Raw genomic sequence first — 24,350 nt, 5'->3', positions numbered from 1 at the left:
TTCGCTGGCAGCTGCATAGATGCTCCTCACAAAGGAGAAGCTATGATATATGTATTGAAACATAACTAATCTCAATGCCAGCAGTAATGGAAATTATACTCCATTATCTTTAGCTCAAATAAGAATAATGATATTGAATTAGCTTGCAGGTATTTTCTTTTTATCTTTGTAAAATAGATACATTTCAGTAAACCTGGCTATAAAGTAAATTTGGATTTTAAGCAAATCTTGTTTTGCCATTGACTGCCTTTTGAAAATTAAAGATGCTTTTCCTAAGCTTCAGTAAGAATGGCTGAAAAGGGTAAAAAACATCCTTCATAGTATTGTTTTAAATCTAGACTCACTGACTGTTGGTTAGGTTGTTGTGTTTGTTTTTATCACCAACTCCTTCTGATGCCTTTCTGATACATTCCCAAGCTGGAGAACTTTCTCCACTCTTGAGAAAGCCTCAGAAGTTATATCTGCCTCTTCCTGTACACACCCAGTGCTTCCTCTGGTCCATCAAGCATGCCATGTCCAAGTGTTACGGTGCACTGCTACAGAGGATGGGACCACTAATAAGGACATACTCCAGACCCTAAACTGCCCCACCACTTCCCTGAACTCCATACGATGAAGCCATCTCATCTTATACTTTATCAATTCTCAGGCATTTTTTTTTTCACACTTTAAGCCGTTCCAAATTTAAGGTGCTTCTAACCAATGATGGTATTTCAATGGCAACTGGCAGCATTGTTTTTCTCTCAGTGGCATGTACAAATGGTGCTTCTTATAATCAACGACATCTTTGATTTGAGGAAGCAGGATTAATTCTTCAGTATCTAGTTTGAAAATTTTCTAAAAGAAGCTGGTTCCCAGCAAGCGGTGATCACTTGAGGGCTTTGCTCAACAAATGCAAACAATCGGAGACAACTTGTCCCGAAAGCCAGACCTTGCTGGGATGAGGCAGGCAGTAAATTATCAGCTAAAACCACACTCCTACCCCTAAACCCCAGACACCACTCCTCATTCATTCAACAAACACTGCTAACAACTACTGCGTGCCAGTATACGCCAGACACCACCGCAGGCTTTGGTGATATCACAGCAGGAAATGAGATGGACCAAGTCTCTGTTCTAAGGGGTTTCTATTCCCGTGGGGGTATTGGGAGTATAGATTCCAATGGGCAAGAGCTGTGCTGTGCTTACTCACTCAGTCGTGTTTGACCCTTTGTGACCCCCTGGACTGTAGCCGCCAGGCTCCTCTGTCCATGGGATTCTCCAGCCAAGGATACTGGAGTGGGTTGCCATGCCCTCCTCCAGGGGATCTTCCCAACCCAGGGATTAAACCCAGGTCTCCCACATTGCAGGTGGATTCTTTACTGTCTGAGCCACCAGGGAAACCCAAGAATTCTAGAGTGGGTAAGCGTATCCCTTCTCCAGGGGATCTTCCTCAGCCAAGAATCAAGTCAGGGTCTCCTGCATTGCATACAGATTCTTTACCAGTTGAGTACTAGCAGGGAAGCCCTCAGATGGGCATAAGTAGGCATACGCAGACACAAATTAGGTAAATTCAGATAATGACAGTGAAAATTACACAATGAGGAACTTCCCTGGATGGTCCAGTTGCTAAGACTCCCCACTCCTAGGTCTGGGTTCAGTCCCTGCTCAGGGTACTAGATCCCACAAGCTGCAACTAAGAGTTCACATGCCCCAAAGAATATTGAAGATCCTGCATGCTGCAACTAAGACTCAGCATAGTCAAAAAAATTAAAATTAAAAAAATAATAAAAATAATAAAATAATGATTCTAGAGGGACTGGGTAGGGTAGCTATTTTAGATCGGGGGTCAGGGCAGCTCTTTGAGGGGGACATTAGCACTGAGACCGGAATGTAGGAAGGAGTCAGGATGCAGACATCCAAGAACAGAAAATTCTAGCAATCTTGAGATCAGAGCAAGTGGCTAAGCCCAAATTTGGTGAGTGCAAATAACAAAAAGCCTAGAAGCTAAAGGCAGGTGAACAAAGTGAGGGGAGGGCAGTCGGAGATGACTGAAGAGAAGGGCGGGTGTCAGAAGGCAGGGGCCCCACCACTTGACATTCCTCACAGAAGGTTGTGCAAGACCAGGTCCGGGGAGGACGGATATGTCAGGTAGATTTTCTCACTCTCCTTTCTATTATTTGTTTTTGACATCTCTGCAAGAAAGCCCTTAGGAATGAACATCTTTGTTCAGACCTAGAATTTACCAGTTTTCCTATCCATCCAGAGTTTTCTTCTGAATTTGGATTCTTGTTACCTGCTAAGTCCTAAGACAAGCCACTATCTCTTCTGGGTCGTTGTTAGTAACCTTCCTCCTAGTTTCATTTTGCTGTTTCCATGTTCAGCTCATCAGAAGCTGACACTTAAAGAAGAAAGCCAGGACAGTACCTGGAAAGAGAAGCACAGAGCACCCGCCTTTCTCTGTCAATGGATGCAGGAGACACCTGTCTGCCATGGCCTTGCCAGCTTTCAACCAGAGTAAAAAGCAGCACTGTGGATGGCAAGAAAACAAATCTGCACGGTGGTGCAAAGGTCACATGCAAATTGGGTCACACAGCATCTGCCTCCATGCCTCCAGCATGCGCAGAAGACAACAGCTAAAAGCTGAGTCTCCCTGCTCCTGGTGTGCCACCCTTCGGCCTGATGACACCCAATAGCACAACGCTGTAAAATCCCACAGCACGCCTGAGCCTCCTGCTTCCTCGTTTAAACTCTTACCCTATTGCCTGTAAACTACAGATGTGAGAATTGGGCCATAAGGAAGGCTGAGCACGGAAGAATTGATGCTTTTGAACTGTGGTGCTGGAGAAGACTCTTGAGAGTCCCTTGGACTGCAAGCAGGTCACATCAGTCCATCCTAAAAGTAATCAACCCTGAATGTTCATTGGAAAGACTGATGCTGAACTTGAAGCTGCGGAACTCTGGCCACCTGATGAGAACAGCTGACTCATTGGAAAAGACCCTGATGCTGGGAAATATTGAGGGTAGGATGAGAAGGGGACGACAGAGGATGAGATGGCTGGATGGCATCACCGACTCAATGGACATGAGTTTGAGCAAACTCCAGGAAATGGTGAAGGACAGAGGAGCCTGGCGTGCCACAGTCCCTGGGGTCACAAAGAGTCGGACATGACTGAGCGACTGAAGAGCTATCATCTAACACCTGCGCTCCTTCCAGTCCCCTCTCCTACCACCTGGAAGGCACCAGCTGCAGCCTTCTCCCTGGCCCCCATGCTTCCTTCTCCCCGCCAGTGCTCAGCACATCTTACTAAAATGCACACTCAGATGCTCTCATCCTCTGCCAGGACAATGTAACAGCTCAGGGAAATCCAGAAGGTCTGTGGATGCCAACAGGGTCCTGATGTTCTCCAGGTCCCCTTGAATGGATAGGAGAGGTTGCCAGGCTGTACGTCCCTGGAATTCGGGGGTGTGTGTTAGTCCCTCAGTCGTGCCCAACTCTTTGCAACCCCATGGACTGGAGCCCACCTGGATACTCTGTCCATGGAGTTCTCCAGGCAAGAATACCAGAGTGGGTTAGCATTCCCTTCTCCAGGGGATCTTCCCAACCCACGGATCAAACCTGGGTCTCCCGCATTACAGGCAGACTCTTTACTGTTTGAGCTACCTGGGAAGCCCCAGAATTAAGGGGAGAGGCTGAGAAAGAGGCTGAGTGGGGCCTCTGACCCCCACTCCACCAGGGCAGCTCCGCTCTCAGCTGCTTACATGCAATGGTTCTGTATTTCATTTTTATTAAGATTTGTTTCTTGATGTGGACCATCTTTAAAGCCTTGTTGAATTTGTGATGATGTTACTTCTACTGTGTTTTTTGTTTTTTCTTGTTTTTGCATTTGTTTTGGCACCGGCGCATGTGGGATCTTAGCTCACTGACCAGGGATCAAACCTGCACCCCCTGCACTGGAGGGCAAAGTCTTAACCACTGGACCCCCAGGGAAGTCCCTAAAACAGTTTTATTTCTTCAAAAGGTTTGAACTCCTCTGGGAGTGAAACAGAGGGATGGATTTCAGTCCCAGTGTACCGAGGGCACACCACACAGTCTTAGGCAAATCAGCAATCCTCTTTCAACCTCAATGCTTTGTCTATAGAATAGTTTTCCAGCCTCGACTATTGATATTTGGGTCCAGAGAAGACCATGATGCTGGAAAAGATTGAAGGCAGAAGGAGAAGAGGGAGACAAAGAATGAGATGGTTGGATGGCATCAACAATTCAAGGGACATGAACCTGGGCAAACTCTGGGAGATAGTGAGACCTGGCATGCTGCAGTCCATGGGGTCCCAAACAGTTGGGCATGACTTGGTGACTGAACAACAGTATGTCTTAGGAAAGGGTGGGGGAGAGCTGCCCTGTGCATTGCAGGATATTTAGTAGCATCCCAATCTCTACTCACGTGAAGCCAGGAACACCCCCACTCCCTGCAGATGTAACAACTAAAAATGTCTCCAGACCTTATTATTAATAAATGTTCCCTTGGGACAAATCACTCACATTGAGAGTTGCTGCCCTAGAAGACTTAAATATTTACCTGTCTTGCAGGACTACGGTAAGCATTAAATGAGATAATACACGAAGAAGGGCTTGGCAAACTGCTCTTGTTAGACATCTGTAGGAAGCAGCTGACTTACAACCTGACAAACGCAAATAATTGTACACTCAATCCTGAATGTGATGAGAAAGATACCGCGCACCTTCAGAGCCCTGAGATGTTTATCTTTTTGTCTATCTCTTTAAATCTTTGTGATACTTTATCTCTGTCAATCCATAGCCAGTCATTCATTATGTCAGGGTGACACGAATTCTAAAATCCAGAATATTTAGAGCTCAGCAATCCTGGATGTTAACCCCTGCTTCCCCGGAATGAAAATAAAGTACATTTAAGGGCATGTGGACCAACTCAGAAGGCCAGTTCTTCTGTGTTCATCTATCTACTTACTTCTTTTATTGAAAAAAAAATCTTACAGAAAGAAGACAGTAAAAACAACACTGTATCATTCAACGCTCAGGTAGACATTGGGAGACAGGAAGACATTGCAACAGGAGTTATGCTCATGTATGACCCATTTCTGAAACTCAGTATTCCTCAGGTGGTACTGACAATAAAATGAGAGCTGATCTTTAGAGACAGACTAAGATCTAGCCCTATGCTCCCACAATGAGCACGTCAACTTGCTTGTTGTTGTTGTTATTGGTTAGTCGCTAAGTCGTGTTTGACTCTTTGCAACCCCGTGGGCTGTAGCCTGTCAGGTTCCTCTGTCCGTGGGATGCTCTAGACAAGAATACTGGAGTAGGTTGCCACGCCCTGCTCCAGGGCAGCTTCCCAATCCAAGGATTAAACCAGGGTTCCCTGCATTTCAGATTCTTTACCACTGAGCCAGCAGGGAAGCCCCATCACCTTGTTGACATCTTACTAATTATCCTTGGGGGGTATCATCTTCCCTGCTTTACCAGTGGGGAAACTGCAACACAGAATCTTGGCGGAACCCACCCAGTGTGGCCACGATTTGAGCTCAGTCTGTTGAGAGCCAGCACTGAGACCATCGCGCAAACACTCTTCTCCATCATGTTTCATCCTTCTAGCAAGTAAGAGGTCTGAGCTTTCAGCAAACACAGGCTACCTGCACACATGACCCTGAGCCTCCCTGAACACATTTGCACTGTTGTCAAAGCAACATCATGGCTCAAATTTACAGTCAGATAATCAGGCCAGAGGGAAAGCGCTAGAGAGAAAACCAGGTCTTTAATGCTAGAGAAAAGGATCATCTGAAAACACAGCCAGTCTCCTTCTTGGGTGTGAGAACCAGAATGGTTGCAGTCTTATTAAAACAATATATTCTGCAGACAACAGTTTTATGTCAAGCAGAGAAAATACACGACCATAGTCCACAGTTCTGTTATACCCCCATGCGGGTCCCTGGAACACCCAGGCCATCTCGGGAAGGTGGTTTACCATCCTGCCCATACCAACAGGGCTTCCCGGGTAAGGCTAGAAGTAAAGAGTCCTCCTGCCAATGAGGGGGTGCAAGAGATGAGGGTTCAATCCCTAGACCAGAAAGATCCCCTTTAAGAGGGCATGGAAACCCACTCTAGAATTCTTTCTTGGAGAATCCAATGCACAGAGGAGCCTGGTGGGCTACAGTCCATGGGGCCATAGTCAGACACAACTGAAGCGACTTAGCACACACCATACTAACATTCTAATTTCCAATGAAAGCTGACCCTCCTCACTTAATTAGGTTAAGTTTAATTGCGTCATTAGTCCTCTTAGTCCCAACAGCCTCAAAAGTTACTTGACTAGGGCTAAGGGTGAAGATAACAATTTTGCATCTCTCGGCCAAACTGGAGGAGCTCTTCCTTAGGACCAGCACACAGTAAAAACGAGAGTAGTTTTCCAACCCTCCTAAAGGATGCATCTGTCCAACTTTAAATTATAATCTCTGACAATTTACTGAGTTCTGAAAGTGCCTCATGAGAATATTTACTTCGGAGGTTCACAAGCTTCATTCCTTCAAACCCTAAGGAATGTCCGTGGAAGCTTCTCAGTGTCAATCAAACGGGCCAGGGAAAGGAGGGGTGACAAGGGCGAGGCCAGGCTGTGATTCGCTGGGATCTCCCACTTCTGTTCCTATTTCATCTGCTTTAGATGTGTCTTCTCAGAAGAGGGCTTCCCAGGTGGTGCAATGGTGAAGAATCCGTCTGCCAATGCAGGAGACGCAGGAGATGTGAGTTTGATCCCTGGGTCGGGAAGTTCCCAGGGAGAAGGGCATGGCTACCCACTCGAGTATGCTTGCCTAGAGCATCCCACGGACAGAGGAGCCTGGCGGGCTGCAGTCCACAGGGTCGCAAGGAGTCAGACATGACTGAGCACACAGCAGGCACGCTCCTCAAAGACTTCCCTTAAAAAAAATTGTTTCTTCTACTAAAGCACTCTCAAACCACTCAATCTGTATAACCCGCCCATTTCTGGAAAATAAAACTGAGTCAAATACAGTGACAAAGAGCTGATTAAAGGTCATCTGCCCATCAGCCCAGTCCAGGCTTCCTTGGCTCCATGTGGAAGGCGGGACTCATCCTTGAAATGGGAAGAGTTTCCGCTCTGAAGGTAGGCACAACTGAGGTCAAATCTTAGTTTCCCACTCACTGCTTATGGGATCTTGGGGGAAAGCATTAACCTCTTCTAAGGACAACTTCCTCATAGGTAAACTGGAAATATAAAATATGCGACAAGGGCCAGTGCTCTGTAAATAATAGTTACCATCATTATTCATTGAAGGTACTCTAACAATAATTCCCTTCCCACTGCCCACCTTCCTGCCCCCTTCCTCGAAGGCTGGCAGTGAACAGCTCATGAAACATATCGTCAAATGGGATGTGGGATGCCTGTGAACCACGGGAAGGCAGGTGGACATCTTCCTTAAGTGAGTAAGATAAGGGAAATACAGGTCATCACGGGGGTTCAAGGGAGGTGGGGAAAGTAACTTCCAGAAGTTGCTGCCCTTGACCAGAGGCGCCCCTCAAAAGGGCTGCCTGAGATGCCAGATGCCCCCGCCCGCAGTAGGTCTCTCTCAATCGCGCTGACCTCACCTCCAGAGCAACAAATTCCCGCAGCTTTTTCAACCTCAGGTTCCGCTCACCCTGCCTTATTTCTCCCAGCTCCCCTTAAATGATGGCTGAGCAAATGCCTCCGAGACCATCTTCAGCTAATTTCCTTCAAGACATGCAAGCTGCTAACGCTGGGAAGCACAGATAGTGTGCAATAGCAAATATGGCCAAAATTAGATTAAAATAACCTCCTGATAAACAAATTACTCTCTGAAAATAAATATTGGACGAGCGCGACCGAGATAACTAAAAGAACAGCACCACCACATGGCAGGAAGAGGAACTACAGGAGCTGCCTTTTGTGGCCAGCGCCGATCAGCTAGCTCCCCCAACTAGGGGGGAAATTTTCCCCAAACTAGGGAGAGAAAATTACTCAAAAAAAAAAAAAAAAGAGCCAAGGGGTTAAAAAAAAAAAAAAAAACTGGTTGAATGCGGCACGACGTAATAGAGGTATGGAAGCCCTCCTGGTCTTGTCCCCTTCTCGTCTCGCTCACTGCATCGTTCACCAGCCTCAGCAGATTCTGGCCGCTAGTGCAGCCACGTGTACGTGTCGGGCACCTCTCACTGGGGCCCCTTCAGATGCTTGTATGGGATGGACCAGGGACTTTCTCAACTAAATGCCAGATGCGACCACCAAAAAAACGAAGAAAAAATCCTAATACGTAGCATTTAACTTCCTTTCAGCTTTTGATTTTATCTTCTTTGAGTTAAATAAACCTACCCTCTTTGGTATCTATCCTTGGTATGCACAGCGCTTAGGTTTCAGAGGTCTACAGCAGATAAGCTCTGCAGTCCACAAGCTGTGTGCATTACTTAAGCTCTCCAGGCCTCAGTTTCTATACCTGTGAAATGGGTATGAGGAGAGCGCCTTGCTAGGCGACATGTATATACATAGTTGATGCCACTCAAGCCAGTCAATGAATGGCAGATATCTGTGTTATCACATCCATCCCACTCTGTGCTGGCTGTGGCCTGCTAGTCCAGATCCACGCAAAGTCCATCACAGCCGTCCATCCCAGTGTGACAAATGCAAAAATCTATCCATATTATCTGAAGTCCATTTCCGGATCATCACAGAAATGACACGGCTCGCGGCTGCAGCAGTTACGGTGGCAGAGAGCACATCCGGTCTGTAATCACACCTCAGCGCGATCCTTTCCAGGGATAGGAATTGGGCTGGTCTCTTCATTAAGGTATATTGAAAGCAGGTATATGAGGCTTAAGTCAGGAAATAAGAATTCTTCCTCATTTAACACTGTGTTACAGCAGCGGTCCCCAACATTTTTGGCATCAGGGACTGGTTTCAGGGGTGGGGGGGATGGTTTCTGGATGATTCAAGGGCATTACATTTATTGTGAATCTTATTTCTAGTATTATTATGTCAGCTCCACGTCAGATCTTCAAGCGTTAGGCCCCAGAGGTTGGGGACCCCTGTGCTAGAGTTTCTCTGGGCACAGCTCAGTGAGAGGTGTGGGGCTATAGTAGGGACCCCAGCCCCCATGGAGGCGTACCCTGCAGGAAAAACGCATGCATACATACACAGAAATACAGACACACATCAGTTCAGTTCAGTTCAGTTCAGTCGCTCAGTCGTGTCCCACTCTTTGCGACCCCATGAATCGCAGCACGCCGGGCCTCCCTGTCCACACATACTCACATGCAAAAATACAGGAATCTTTGATTGCGGGAGAGTTGGTTCTCAGAAGTATGCATGCATGTGTGGCTTCAGTCGTGTCTGACTCTTTTCAACCCCACCGGGCTCCACTGTCCATGGGACTGTCCAGGCAGGAATACTGGAATGGGTTGCCATGCCCTCCTCCAGGGGATCTTTGCACCCCAGGGATCGAACCCGAGTCTGTTGCATCTCCTGCCCTGGCAGGTGGGGTCTCTACCACTGGCACCACCTGGGAAACCCGAAAATGAGGAGGGGGTGAATAAAACCAATAGTTTTGGGGGGGAATCTAGACAACAAATTGTATCATAATCACCCGATTCATTAAGAGACTGGATCGTATTCCAACCACTAAAAAGAAATAATTATGTGAAGTGACAGACATGCAAATTATTGCTCTAGTGGCCGCCGTAATATACAGAGGTAGCAAACCAACACGCGTTACATGTACACAATGTTAAGTGTCAAACACATTTCAATTTTAGAAAAGACTGATAGTATCCTAGATTCTCAGGGAGCCCTATATTTTCATGAATGCGTCTCAGAGGCCACCTTAAGGCAAGAATCATTGGGAAATGGACAGAGAGCGCTCTCAGCTCTCTACTCAAAAAAAAAAAAAAAAAAAAAAAGATTGAACACCACTGCACTCAGTAACCCAGAAAGTCTTTTCCAGCTCTAATGGTCTGACTCCATGGCCCTCACCTGGAAACTAAAGGGAAAACACTCCTTAGGTAGAACCCAGGGGTACCTGGCTTGTCCAGAAAGCCCAGGAAGCCAGGAGGACAGATTCCAGGCCCCGTGGTGACCCAGACTGTACCTGTGTACCCCAAGAAGGCTATACTGCCCCACGGCTACTGGTGTGCATCAGAAGTTCAAAGGAATTGGCATGCCTACCATCCTAAAACACTGATGCCCTACTGAGATCTAAGAGCTCCTAGAATTCCCACAAAAGCCTCAGTCGGGACATTTCTTACATGGCTAGTTCTTTGACATTTTGCCACAGAGCATCTCTCTGACCATCACGGCCTCGGGTCCCTGCACAGCTGATTGACAGGCCACAGGAGAGGACCGCTGAGAGCCTGAGAGGCACCAAGAGGCCCCTCCCCTAGCAACCGGATGCACTATCCTCCGGCCCCCGCTGGACAGGCTTCCCTAGGGAGACCACAGAGAACCCCTCTTCCTGCCCGAATTGCCCCAACTACCCTGCATTTGCCTTCCCTCTACTAACTCACTTTCCCATTTCAAGCACCCTCCCCATTGCCCCAACTTATGCAAACTCCCAGACTCCTCTAAATGAAAACTCTGAAGCTGGAAAGTGGTCTGAAGCAGACCCATCACCCTCTTATCAAGACGTAGAACCTGGGACCTCCCTGGTAGTCCACTGGTTAAAACTCCATGCTTCTACTGCAGAGGGCATGAGTTCGATCCCTGTTAGGGAACTAAGATCCTGCATGCTACATGGCCCATTAAGAATTTTAAAATAAATAAATAAGATGTACGGCCTGAGCCAGAAAGTGCTTCAAGTGTTTCCTTGTTGTGAGAATGTGACCTTTAAAGCTGGGCAGCAAGGTGACTGCCAAGGCATCACATGACGATTCACCACTGGAGCTGGTACAGATCAGAAGGAATCCCGCAGTGCATGCTCATTCCAAGCATCCCTGCCAGGGCCTGCACTTCTCCGAACTCCATTTATACCTAATGCTCATGGAAGGATGTCAGGGAACATACTACCTGGAAGCTTCCCTGGTGACTCAGTGGTAAAGAATCTGGCTGTCAATCCAGGAGACTCAGGTTTGATCCCTGGGTTTTGGAAGATCCCCTTGAGAAGGAAACAGCAGCCCTCTCCAGTATTCTGGAAAATCCCACGGACAGAGGAGCCTGGCAGACTACTGCCCATGGGGTCACAAAAGAATCAGACATGACTGAGCGCACACACAAACACACACACACACGCGGACATAGAGAACAGAGCAGTTGCCAAAGAGGAGAGAAGATGGGAGAGGCGTGGAGCGGGAGTCAGGTTAGGAGACGTAAACTATGTTGGATGAACCACAAGGTCCTACTGTTTAGCACAGGGAACTATACTCAGTATTCTGAGATAAACCAGAATGGAAAATAATATAAAAAAAGAATATATATAAGTGAGACACCTTGCCGTACAGTAGCAAGTAACACATTGTAAGCCAACTATACTTCAATAAATTAATAAAAATTTTAAAAGGGATAGGGCAAAGGACCGTCCATTGTTTTGACTTACTGGAGGAAAATAATTGCCTGCCATAGAAGCCTTATTTCTTAATTAAACCTTTATTAAGTTTTGGGGATAAAAAGCTAAATGTTTTTGCCTGGATGAAGCATAAAAGGGTAAAACTTTCACTATAGGAAGATGTAGCATTTGCACGTGTGTGGGTAGAAAGAGAGAAGCTGATAGAATAAAGGCATGGACTCTGGATTAGATCATTCTGTGTACACACAAAAAGGACCCTTGGATGAGCAATGACCTTAATTATTAGGATTCTAAATTTCAGAAGTTATTGGGGAAAATGCCTAGAACTTCCAAGTTTATTTTGCCTGCTGTTGCTTAGAAAGAGAAAGAGATGAGAGCTGTCTTTTGGTTCGTTTCTCTCTGCCTACCATCTACCCGCCCTTCTTTGGCTGCTCATGCAGAAGCTACTTGATGGGAAAAAGAGCTGAAATAAAATAACAAAACTGTCCTAATGCAGACTGGTGTTCTCTGCCTTTCTTTGTTACAGTGGGTGGCTCCAAGGCTCCCAGATCCCCGAGCCCTACTCTGTTATTGGTGGAGGTTACCTCCCGTCACCTACTACTGATAAGACTTTTTGACCTCAGATTCCCAAGCCCACCTGTGTTCACTGTCCGCAAGGTAGTAGACATGTCCTTCGGGCTCTGTTTTGACTGGGAATATTCTCCGTTTGTGACACAATTATGTTGTTGTTGTTGTTGTTGTTGTTGTTGTTCAGTCGCTAAGTCCTATCTGACTCTGCGACCCACATGGTCGCAAAGGAGGATTCTTTATCACTGAGCCACTAGGGAAGCCCCATGATGAAATTATAGAGATATACTAAGAGGGACAACTTTTATACTGATAGGTATAAGTATGAAAGCCAGAATAACCACAAGCTAAAAAGAGTGTGCTTTCAAGAGATAAATGTTCATGGAAATATTCCAGATATCAGTGTCACACGGTGAGGATTTGAATTTTAGACCTTAATTAGCTTCCTGCATTTAGGTTCAGTGGAAACAATCTCATCTGGGATCCAAACCGACATTCCATGTCAAATCTTAACTATGCAAGAAGGCATTTGAAGACAAGTGCAGAATTCCATGACAACCATCTCCCCTGCAGTACCCTAGCCAGCACACACATTCAGACCTCACATGCCACACCATACCACTTAGGCCGGCAGAAGAAAGATGGCAACCGCTCCTGCCCAAATCCATGAGAGACCTTGCTGTTGAAACACAGCGCTCTCGAACCTTCCTACATTGTTGGTGGGAATGTGAACTGGTGCAGCCGCAGTGGAAAGCAGTATGGAGGCTTCTCAGAAACTAAAAATAGAACTGCCCTATGACCTACCAATTCAACTCCTAGGTGTGTATCTGAAAACAACAAACAAAACGAATTCTAAAAGATACATACATCCCAATGTTCCTAGCAGCATTACGAGCTATTGCTAAGATATGGAAGAAATCTAATTGTCTGTCAACAGATAAATGGGTAAAGATGAGTAGGGTGTGCACATATGATGGAATACTATGCAGCCGTTAAAAAGGAATGAAATTTTGCTATTTGCCACGTCATCTATAGACTTAGGGGGCATTATGCTAAGTGAATAAGTCACAGAAAGACAAATGCTATATGATATCACTTATGGGGAATCAAAAAATACAGCTAACCAGTGAATATAACAACAAAGAAGCAGATTCACAGATAGAACAAACCAGCATTTAACAGTGGGGAGAGGGAAGTGGATAGGCACAACACAGGGGTACAGGATGAAGAGATAAAAATGATTAGGTATGAAATAAGCTACGAGGATATACTGTACAACACAGGGAATATAGCCAATATTTTATAATAATTATAAATGGAATATAACCTCTAAAAATTGTGAATCACTACATTGTAACCTATAATCTGTATGATATTGTACACCAACTATACTTCAATTAAAAAAAAAAAAGGTGAAAACACAGTCCGCTTTCCTGCTGAGCTCAACTATGATCTCAGAATCCTTCTACCCACACATGGGAGTTGGCACTTGTAGTCGAACTTTCTGCCCTCCTTGTGCTGAGATTCTCTAAAGCTCTAGAACATGCTCCCTCCCAAGTAACTTCTGCATGTTCATAACGACTTTCTGCCGTTTGAATTCCTACGTCATTCGAATCCACAGGAATGATGCCAGCGCGGGGGAGTTTAAGATCAATAATGGAAGGCCTTCCCTGGTGGTAAAGAATCTGCCTGCCAATGCAGAAAATGCAGTTTGATTCCTGGGTCGGGAAGATCCCCTGGCGAAGGGAATGGCAGCCCACTCCAGTATTCTCGCCTGGGAAATCCCATGGACAGAGGGGCCTGGCGGGCTACAGTCCATGGGGTCACAAAGAGTTGGACATGCCTGAGCAACTAAACAGCAACCCTGAAAGACAAAATAAGCACATCCATGAAATACCGATAAAGGTATTTAGGAGAGACCATGCTCCTAAAGGAGCTCCAGCTCCTGCACAGTCACGTACACACCAGCGATTCTCATAGGGAGGCAGTTTTGACATGCTAGGGGATATCACCATTGTGTAAAGACAGTTTTGTTCATTACAACTGGGAGTGCTCCTGGCATCTGGTGAGTTGAGGCCAGGGATGCTGCCAAACATTCTGAAATACACAGGAGAAGCCTCAAGAACTCAGAATTATCCAATTCAAAATGCCAAGACTGTCAAGGCTGAAAAACCTTGGTAAACAGTAAGGCTGATTAATGGCAGCAAGAACTTTAGAGAAGTTCTCATCCAACTGTGATAGGATGGACGTAAGATTCAGACAAAATGTATGTGGACAGCTCAAAAGAATTAGCAAATAGCCCTATACATCCTTCTAATGGGGAAAAAAAAAAACCACACCTGTTTTATATGTAGAAGCGGGCAGGCTATCACTTCCCTGACAGTTTATCCTTATAGTTAAACAGACATTAGAACTAAGATCATTGGTTCTGTGCATTGGTTGTTGGATTCAGTAAAAGAGGGTCGTAGAGGAAGGTATTCCCATTTTTATACATGTAAATATCAGAATTCATTCACTCATTTCAACATTTGGTACACAAATACTTGGGGCCTCCCAGGTGGCTCAGTGGTAAAGAATTCACCAGCCAATGGAGGAGACGGAGGAGACATGGGTTGTGAAGATCCATGGGTCAGGAAGATCCCCTGGAGGAGAGCATGGCAACCCACTCCAGTATTCTTGCCTGGACAGAAGATCCTGGTGGGCTACAGTCCATGAGGTGGCAAAGAGTCCAACATGACTGAGCAACTGAGTGTGCGCACACACACACACACACACACACAAATATTTATTTTAGCCTTTATGTTGTGCTGATGCAAGTGAAACAACATCCAGCGCAGATCACCCTTGCCATACAAAGCTTGCAATCAGCTGGGAGAGGCGGGCAAACAGCAAATTCAATGCCGTGCAATCGATGCTGAGTTGAGAGAGCCTATGTGTGCGTAGAGGAGGGGCATCTATCCAGCCTGGTCTTGGTAGTTAGGGAAAATGTTTTCAGAGGGACTGATGGCTGAGCTGAGCTCTGGAGAGAGAGTAGACATTAGAAACTCCTAAAACTGAGCCCCTAGGACAGCCCAGTCCATTTGCTAAGCTCGACTAGTGTCTTGAAACCCAGTTAATCTCCAAATTTGTATCAGTCAGTATTTGCACTGATACAGTGGCAGATTTTATTTTCTTGGGCTTCAAAATCAACTGCAGACTGACTGTGACTGCAGCCGTGAAATCAAGAGACACTTGCTCCTTGGAAGAAAAGCTATGACAAATCTAGACAGCATATTAAAAAGTAGAGACATCACTTTCCAGTAATCATGCATAGATGTGAGAGGTGGACCATAAAGAAGGCTGAGTGCTGAAAAACTGAGGCTTTCAAATTGTGCTGGAAAAGACTCTTGAGAGACCCTTGGACTGTAAGAAGATCAAACCAGTCCATCCTCAAGGAAATCAGTCCTGAATTTCATTGGAAGGACTGATGCTGAGGTTGAAGCTGCAGTACTTTGGCCATCCGATGTGAAGAGTCTATTCACTGGAAAAGACCCTGATGCTGGGAGAGATTAGGGCAGGAGGAGAAGGGGGTGACAGAGGATGAGATGATTGGATGACATCACTGACTCAATGGACGTGAGTTTGAGCAAACTCCAGGAGATGACAGAGGAGCCTGGCGTGCTGCAGTCCCTGGGGTCACAAAGCGTCGGACATGCCTGAGTGACTGAACAACAACATAATAACAAAAACAATGAAAAGCAAGTCAAAGAAACATATTCCAATATGGAGATAGAATTGGCTTCTTCTCTGCAATATCCCCATAGCCTGCAGGTAACACTTTCTCATCCCCTCCCGCCTGGAGGGCTGTCTAACCGCTCACTCTTCACTCCCTCAGCTGCTCTGACCACCTCCCCTCTCCCTTCAGGTCAGGCACCTGTGGATAGACCTGAACACTGTATCAAGTTCCAATAAACCAAATGAATCCAAGATTCAATGCCTTTTTCAGTCTACAAAGGGAAGCATTATGTGATAAGACTCTTTCTCTGCACTTGGAGCTGAGACAGATGTGTGGTGGGCGGGGGCAGGGAGGTGATTTTTATTTATTTATTTATAGGTTTTATTAAAACTCACCTATTACCCACAGGCCTCGGGCTCCCTACAGAGAAACAACTATCACAATTGAAGCAGTTGGTTTCCAAGGTACCAAATTAAAATAGATGAAGAGGTAAGGGGGAGGGGGAGTACAAACATTAAGCTGAGACTTCTTCCCTCCCAAGCGCATGGTGCCTTCTACCATATCGCTCACAGGAAACTGACTCCCAGTGTAATTAGACCAGAGCTACGAGGCAAAAAAAAAAAAAAAAAGAAAGAAAAATTTCAAATTATTCAGACCCCCAGAGCTATGCTTTTGCAATCACTCAAGTAACTGAGAAAGGAGCCAACTTTTTAATATAAATTTGTTATCAGTATCTATACTGGCCAAGCTATTACAATACCCCATCTGCCTAAGAATATGGTCACAAGCTAAGTCGTGAATCAAAGGGAAGAGTCAGGCTTCCCACTCTCTCTCATAAACTTTTCATACATAGGACAATCCGACTGGAAACTGCATTTTATTCCAACAGTTCTTAAAGGCTGCTGGTCCCATTAGGAGCTGGAGAGTTCCTCGGGTCTGTGGCAGGCACCGTGTCCCCATTAGAGTGGCTCGTGCCGGCAGTATTATGTACGGGCACATCCACATGCATCTCTCTTTGCAGCCCCGAGCTTGGAACTGCCATAGTACCCCCTCTCCTCGCCCCAAAGAGCCAGGAATGGCTCAACTGCCTTCCAGGTCAAAAATGAGCCGTGGAGACAGAAGCATCTTTCACTGAACTCAGAGGGGAAAGAAAGCACATGTTCCAAAAGAGGCACCTACTGGATTTCAGCAACGCTGCCAGAACTTCAGCGGCTGTCCTGGGGAAAGAGAAAGAAGAGTGGTCAGATCAGGGCTCCGTGGTCTTTCTGTCAGCCCAGGGATCCCACAGCCAGCCTGCTCATTGCTGCCACCTAACTGCCCCATTAGGAACCAGGTAGCAGGCATTCCACAGATTCCACTGCTGGCCATTAAAGGGCCAGGAATGTAGAAATCGTGCTGAGTGAAGCGTCTGTCTTGCAAATGGGTCTCAAGAGTCCCTTCTGCTGCTGGGAGTCTCTCCATCTCCCCCACACCACCTTCCTCACACTTCGCTCCTTTCAACCAGAGCTCTTACAGGCCCTTGATTTATACCTGGAAACCCTGGGGACTCTATGGAACGAGTTGGGAGGGGGTGAGCCTTGGAGGCCGGGTGAGTACAACAGTTCACTGCAAACTTCTTGCAATACTTAGGGCCCAGGGAACACACAGGAAAACATCCACACATTGGAAAATGAAGCTGGTTCCTTGGGGTAGAAAATGGCCATATTGCATTTTTCTTCCAAATTCATTGTTTTCTTCCATAAAGGAATTTGACAGCCTTTGTAACAGCAAGAGGAGGCCCAGAGGATGAAAATGCCTTTGGCCCAAGGCTGAGTAACTTCCGTCTGCTCCCTGTGCCTGAGAAGGTCACACAAAGACCCACTCATATGGCAGAGGGAAACTTCGTGGCACTGGGGACTCTGTGGTGTGATTCTGGGAGGGAGAGTGGGTTTGCTTCTAAAAAAAGAAAGTGTTCTGCACAGCCCTACTAACTTATCCTTAAAGCCTACTCAACAGTAATGCTCTCAAATTGTGAGGCTGGAAAAGACACTTGAGAGTCCCTTGATCAGCAAGGAGATCAAACTAGTCAAACCTAAAGGAAATTAAGCCTGAATAACCATTGGAAGGACTGATGCTGAAGCTAAAGCTCTAATTCTTTGGCCACCTGATGCAAAAAGCCAACTCACTGAAAAAGACCCTGATGCTGGGAAAGATTGAGGGCAGGAGGAGAAGGGCAGGACAGAGGGTGAGATGGTTGGATGGCATCGCCAACTCAGTGGACATGAGTTTGAGCGAACCCCAGGAGATAGTGAAGGACAGGAGAGCCTAGGATGCTATGGTCCATGGGGTCACAAAGAGTTGGACACAACTTAACAAGTGAACAACAACAACAAAAAAAACCCAGTGATACGTTCCCAGCACCCTTCTGAGAACTGGGGGAACGAGCCAAAGAAAATATATCACTATTCCAAGATTTCATAGACACGGGAGCAGAACTGACCCCCCAAATCCAGAAATCTCTCTTTCCATCTTTGCTTCCTACACATCCATTGGTCTTCAGAGCTTATCTTGCACTTCCTTTGCTCTGGTCTCTGCATAGTTGATAAAGAACAATTCTCTTTGCAATATATTATGTATTATTTCCCTGGTGACTCAGATGGTAAAGAATCTACCTGCAATGCAGGAGACCCAGATTCAATCCCTGGGTCAGGAAGATCCCCTAGAGAAGGGAATGGCTACCCACTTCAGTATTCTTGCCTGGAGAATTTCATGGACAGAAGCCACAGTCTGTGTGGTCACAAAGAGTCACACATGACCGAGCAACTAACACTTTCACACTGAGCAATAGAGCCGACAGTGAAAAATAATAATAACAAAGCAATGAACAAAGTAAACTAAACTAAAATAGAAATTAGGTGCTTGAAACATGATTGCTCCCCATAACCTGTGAGAGAATCCTGTAAAGCAGTGGTCTGATACCCAAAGGCACAAATCCATGGTTGGGATGACCCCAGCCCAGTGAGACCCACCCAGCTTCAAGATACTTGTAAAGAAAGCAAGGCTAGTTTTCACCAACGGACTACGTCATTTCTCCTTCCTAACCACAGTTTCCTTGAATCAACTTGCAGCTTCCTCAGTCACCCTCTTTTTAACTCTACATAGTGGTGTTGCAGGAAGGGGAACACCTTCTTATCTAACATTTGGAAACGAACTGTCCAAGGAGACACATGTACTGACAAAACAAAAGGCATTATTGGGAAGGGGTGCCTGGTGGAGAGCAGGGGGCCCAGGGAACTGCTCTGCCATGAGGCTTGCTGTCTTGGGTTTTATGGTGATGGGATTAGTTTCTAGGCTGTCTCTGGCCAATCATCTCATTTAACTCATATCCAGTCTGCCTCAGGGTCCTTCCTGGTGGTGTGTGCATCTCTCAGCCAAGATGTATTCTGTCTAGAAAGATTCTGGGATGTCGGCAGGGCACGTGGACTGGCATCTCCGCCCTCCTTCCAGCCCCTCCCAAAGTCTCCTGGTTACTTTTTGGCGTAATGAACTGTGTTCACTATCAGGACCTCTTATTTCAAGATAACTCATGCAAGTGCCTGGCCAAGGCGGGCAGTTTCAGCTAATGGTTCCCTAACCTTAGGGATTCTAAAAAGAGGCACTTTGCAGGCATTGCTGAGATCCCAAGCCAGTGTGGAAACTCTATGAGCCACAGTACAGAAGGCCTGGCTTGGGCTGAGACAAAATGAAAGTCAGTATTTGGGAGTTCAAAAGAAGAGTAGCCACATTGAGTTCATCAAAGGGGGTTAGCAGAGAAGAAGGGAACTGTTGAAACAGGAAAAGAAACAATGGGGGCGTCCCAAGCAAGAAGTCTAGCCTAGTCTTAGATCTGGAGAAGGCAATGGCACCCCACTCCAGTACTCTTGCCTGGAAAATCCTCTAGACAGAGGAGCCTGGTAGGCTGCAGTCCATGGGGTCGCTGAGGGTCAGACATGACTGAGTGACTTCACTTTCACCTTTCACTTTCATGCATTGGAGAAGGAAATGGCATCCCACTCCAGTGTTCTTGCCTGGAGAATCCCAGGGACAGGGGAGCCTGGTGGGCTGCCGTCTATGGGGTCGCACAAAGTTGGACACAACTGAAGCGACTTAGCAGCAGCAGCAGCAGCAGTCTTAGATCATGACCAGGTCTTGGGGCAACTCTGCATTTCTGATTTGCATGGCATGTTTGTTTGGGGGATCACCTATCGGGTACTGCTCCGTTGAAAAGTGAAAGTGTTAGTTGCTCAGTCATGTTCAACTCTTTGCGACCCCCACAGACTGTAGCCTGCCAGACTCCTCTGCCCATGGGATTCTCCAGGCAAGAATACTGGAGTGGTTGCCATTTCCTTCTTCAGGGGATCTTCCTGATCCAGCGATTGAACCCGGGTCTCCTGCATTGCAGGCAGATTCTTCACCATCTGAGCCACCAGGGAAGCCAGTCATGTGATAACACAATAAATAAACATGAATCCAAACAGGGACGGATACAGCAGAAAACACAGGGTAAGTGTTGCATTAGTCGAAGATGGGAGATTGATTCCTGAGGAACCAGAAAATATTTCTTTCTTTACAAATACTTTGTCCTTCTAATTGGGCGAGCAATCTGTGATACAGCAAAGGGCACATTTAGAGCAACGAAGCACATCGGTTTGAGACCAAAATCCAGTATAAGTTTAGATACAATTTCAGAGATAATAAGAAGCCATTCCATTTCTTCGATCAAGAGGGTATGGTGTCAAGGATGGAAAAGCGAGAGGAAGAATTTGAGCACAGAATTGAAACAGGAGGAGAGGGGGCAGAGCACAACTTTTAAGGGAATGGCACAGCCACCAGACACGCAGAGACTGGTGAGAACCAACTAGATCCAAGGCGGCAGGCGATTCAACTTCCGATAGACTTTGAGCCTCATTAGCTAAGTGACACGCCCGCCAGTGCCATGACAGGCTTCTCTGTCAATGGAATTCTCCAGGCAAGAATGCTGGAGTGGATAGCCATTCTTTTCTCCAAGGGATCTTCCTGACCCAGGAATCGAACCTCGGTTTCTGCCACATTGCAGGCAGATTCTTTACAATCTGAGCCACCAGGGAAGCTGTAGGTTGTGGCCCAATAGAAACTGTAAAATCAGTTCAGCAGTTAACTAACTAGCTTCATTAATGAAAATGAATACATTGAAATGGAATAAAATATGTATCAGAGATATCTCATGCAGCAAAGCTTAGCAGTTATCTGGGAAACCTTATTTCAAGGCCCATATACACATCGTGTGCCTACTGGGAAGATAATATAAATAATTTCCTCTAAAAAAATTAAGCTTGTAAAGATGCAGGTTAAGGTATAGGATCCATATGAGATCTAAACAAGAGCAAACAACTGGAATCAGCTAATGAACTAATGAGCAAACAGAAAGCGTTTGGTCCCCCACGTGGCGCTGAGATCCAGGCATCCATGTGAATGTCACCGAAAGCCTCTGTGTGTTCACTCTGTCTGGTGGATAAATGTCTGAACACTGTGCTCTGCTTCTCTCCTGATCCCCTGGTGTAACACTAAGAACATAAACCCAGCTATTTTGTCAACCAATGGTTAAACAAACAATAAAGCAAAAATGCAAGCAGCTAAAGTTTAAACAAGTAAGAAAATGAGTGAAAGTGAGTTACTTCCATGCTAAGAAATCAAGCCCACAGCACTGAATGAATGACTTGGTGTTCTAGACTGCCCCCTGCTGGACATGGACATTCAGCGCCCATGGTTCTGATAGTTTCACTGGTTCTATAAAGATTTTTGAGATGCCACTATTCTGTTTAAACCCATATCATCATCCCATGTGGTTTGAACTCAGTCCTCATGGGATTAAAACTAGAAATGCCAAAATTTCCTCCTCTGCCGACTCTCCCTGAGTGTAATCACTGAATGGGTCATTTAATAAATGTTTGCAGAATATCCTGCTCCCAGAGAACTACAACAGGCAAAGGAGAAACGGGATGGCTTCCACCCTATCCATTTCACAATGCGGAGGGTAACTCAGTCCAGATTCTAGAGGCCTCGTGTGTGCGGGTGTGCTGTTGCTTCAGTCGTGTCCAGCTCTTTGCGACCCTATGGACCACAGCCTACCAGGTTCCTCTGTTCATGGGATTTTCCGGGCAATAACACTGGGGAGGGTTGCCATCCCCTTCTCCAGGGGATCTTCCTGACCCAGGAATCTAACTCACATCTCTTATGTCTCCTGAATTTGCAGGCCAGTTCTTTACCACTAGCGCCATTTGGGAAGCCCTCTCGAGGTCACAGGTCACTTCAGTTCTCCTCCTCAGAAAAAGCTCAGTTTAAGCCTTTGCAAAATTTGTATATATTCCCTTGCCAAGAGTTAGCAGAAGCCACAGAACTGCAACAATTTAATTTATGTCTTCAAAATGAAATAAATTTTAAGAGCTTTTACAATAGTCTTTAATAATTACCACCATAATTTGGGGAGTCCCCATAAATGTCCAGTGCTATGCTAAGTGTCCTACACCCATCATGTGTAACCTCCCCAGGAATACTGGAGGGTTAAATGACTAGTTCTAATCGTACACATGCAGCAGGGAGGTTCACAGAAGTAAATAACCTGCCCAAGTTCCAGCAGCTAGTAAGAGGCAGCATTGAAATAGTAGTCCACATCTCTCCAGATCTAATCACATACAGCTCTTTCTACTTTTAAAATCATACCAGAAGGGCCTTCCCCGGTGTTCCAGTGGTTAAGAATCCACCTCGCAATCCAGGAGGTGGGGATTTAATCGCCAGTTGGGGAACTAAGATCCCACATGCCACAGGGCAGCTAATCTTGGGCACTGCAAAGCAAGGTGCTAGAAGAAATCTAAAACATCTCTCCGTGAAGGTGACTAGCACAAGGTCAGACGATTAATCTGTCACAGAGCCAATACAGCTTCTTTGCATTGAGTCCGGGGCTTAATTCATGGCTCTGCATTTTACAGTTTAGCTGAAGCTTGAGTGGATGTAGATGTTCAAACGTAGTCATGGAGACAAGGATGGAGAAGTTATCGGGTACCAACCCACAGAGGTTTTGAATGCTGGGTCTAAGTCATTGAATTAGGAGTTAGAGGGCTAGGGTTTGAAGCTTGCATCTGCCGGTTTTGTGGTCTTGTGTCCTGGGGTTTACTGGATCACTCCAAATCTCACAGCATCCTCACCAGCAAAGTAGATTTAATAGGGTCTAACTGATAACCGTAGTGTGAAGAAGGAGATCAAGGAAAAAATAAATTAAAATCCAGCACAGTCCCTGGAACATACCATGAACTTGCATGTATCTCTAATAGAACCACTACCAAGCAAGGAAGTGAGGGTTCATCCCTGCATGTGTTCACAGATGATGCGCTGGCAGGATTGCCACAAGCTAGTCAGGAGAGGCCCCTGGAGAAAAAATGGGTTTCTCCCTCTTGGAGAAAAATAAAATAGTCAAACTATTTCAGGGAGGTCAAATATTCTATAATTCCAAAGGTCTAGATATAATGATCATGATCTATATTAGTTATCTATGTCTATGTGAAAAATTAGCACAAACTTAGCAGCTTAAAACAACACTTTCTATCTCACAGTTTTTCTGGGGCAGGAACTTCATGGCTTACTAGATCCTCTGTTTATGGTCTTTCAAGGCTGCAACCAAGGTGTCAGCCAGAAATGCATCCTTGTCATCTGAAAGCTCAGCTGCAGAAGGGTCTGCTTCCTAGCTCCAGCAGATCGTGGACAGAATCCATTTCCTTGCAACAGTGAGGCTAAGGACCCTGGTGTCTTTGCTATTAGTCAGCTGAAGACCATCCTCAGCTCCTAGATGCTATGCCAAAAAACCTGTCTACCAACTTCATCAATCATGAAATTTTTATAGGCAGTATGTAAACAAGATAAAGTCTTCCAGAACACAGTGCAATCATGGGGATAACTCTCACTTTGGCCAAACTCTATTGTCTAGAAGCAAGCCTTGGATCTTACCCATTCTTCAGGAGAGCTGTGCTCAGTCACTCAGTCCTGTCTAATTCTCCACAGTCCCATGGGCTGTAGCCCGCCAGCCTCCTCTGTCCATGGAATTTTCCAGTCAAGAACACTGGAGTGGATTGCCATTTCCTTCTTCAGGGGATCATCCCAATTCAGGGATCCAACCCACATCTCTTGCACCTCCTACATTGGCAGGCAGATTCCTTACCACTAGCATCACCTGGGAAGGCCCTCAAGGGGAGGGGGTTATTCAAATGCATAAACACCAGGAGACAGAGGTGACGGGCTGGGGGGCTACATTAGAGTCTATACACCACCCAAAGCTTCTTGCAACCTTTGATATTTAGATGCTGCTGCTGCTGCTGCTAAGTCACTTCAGTCGTGTCCGACTCTGTGCGATCCCATAGATGGCAGCCCACCAGGCTCCCCATCCCTGGGATTCTCCAGGCAAGAACACTGGAGTGGGTTGCCATTTCCTTCTCCAATGCATGAAAGTGAAAAGTGAAAGTGAAGTCGCTCAATGGTGCCTGACTCTTAG

At 46.0% G+C, this 24,350-nt stretch overlaps 1 protein-coding gene across 1 annotated transcript in view; it reads right to left on the bottom strand.

The window, feature by feature from the left end:
• AGBL1 (AGBL carboxypeptidase 1) overlaps positions 1–24,350 on the bottom strand; it is a 692,160-nt gene that overhangs the window by 541,516 nt on the left and 126,294 nt on the right. Inside the window, exon 6 of the mRNA XM_069559284.1 lies at positions 16,994–17,031. Coding sequence (XP_069415385.1) covers positions 16,994–17,031 — 38 coding nt within the window. The remainder of the gene's footprint in view (positions 1–16,993; positions 17,032–24,350) is intronic.

The sequence above is a fragment of the Ovis canadensis genome, chromosome 18, assembly GCF_042477335.2.
Source record: "Ovis canadensis isolate MfBH-ARS-UI-01 breed Bighorn chromosome 18, ARS-UI_OviCan_v2, whole genome shotgun sequence".
Classification (NCBI taxonomy): Eukaryota; Metazoa; Chordata; class Mammalia; order Artiodactyla; family Bovidae; genus Ovis; species Ovis canadensis.
Note: the sequence above shows the minus strand (reverse complement) of the source record. Positions and strands in the feature narration are given on the sequence as shown.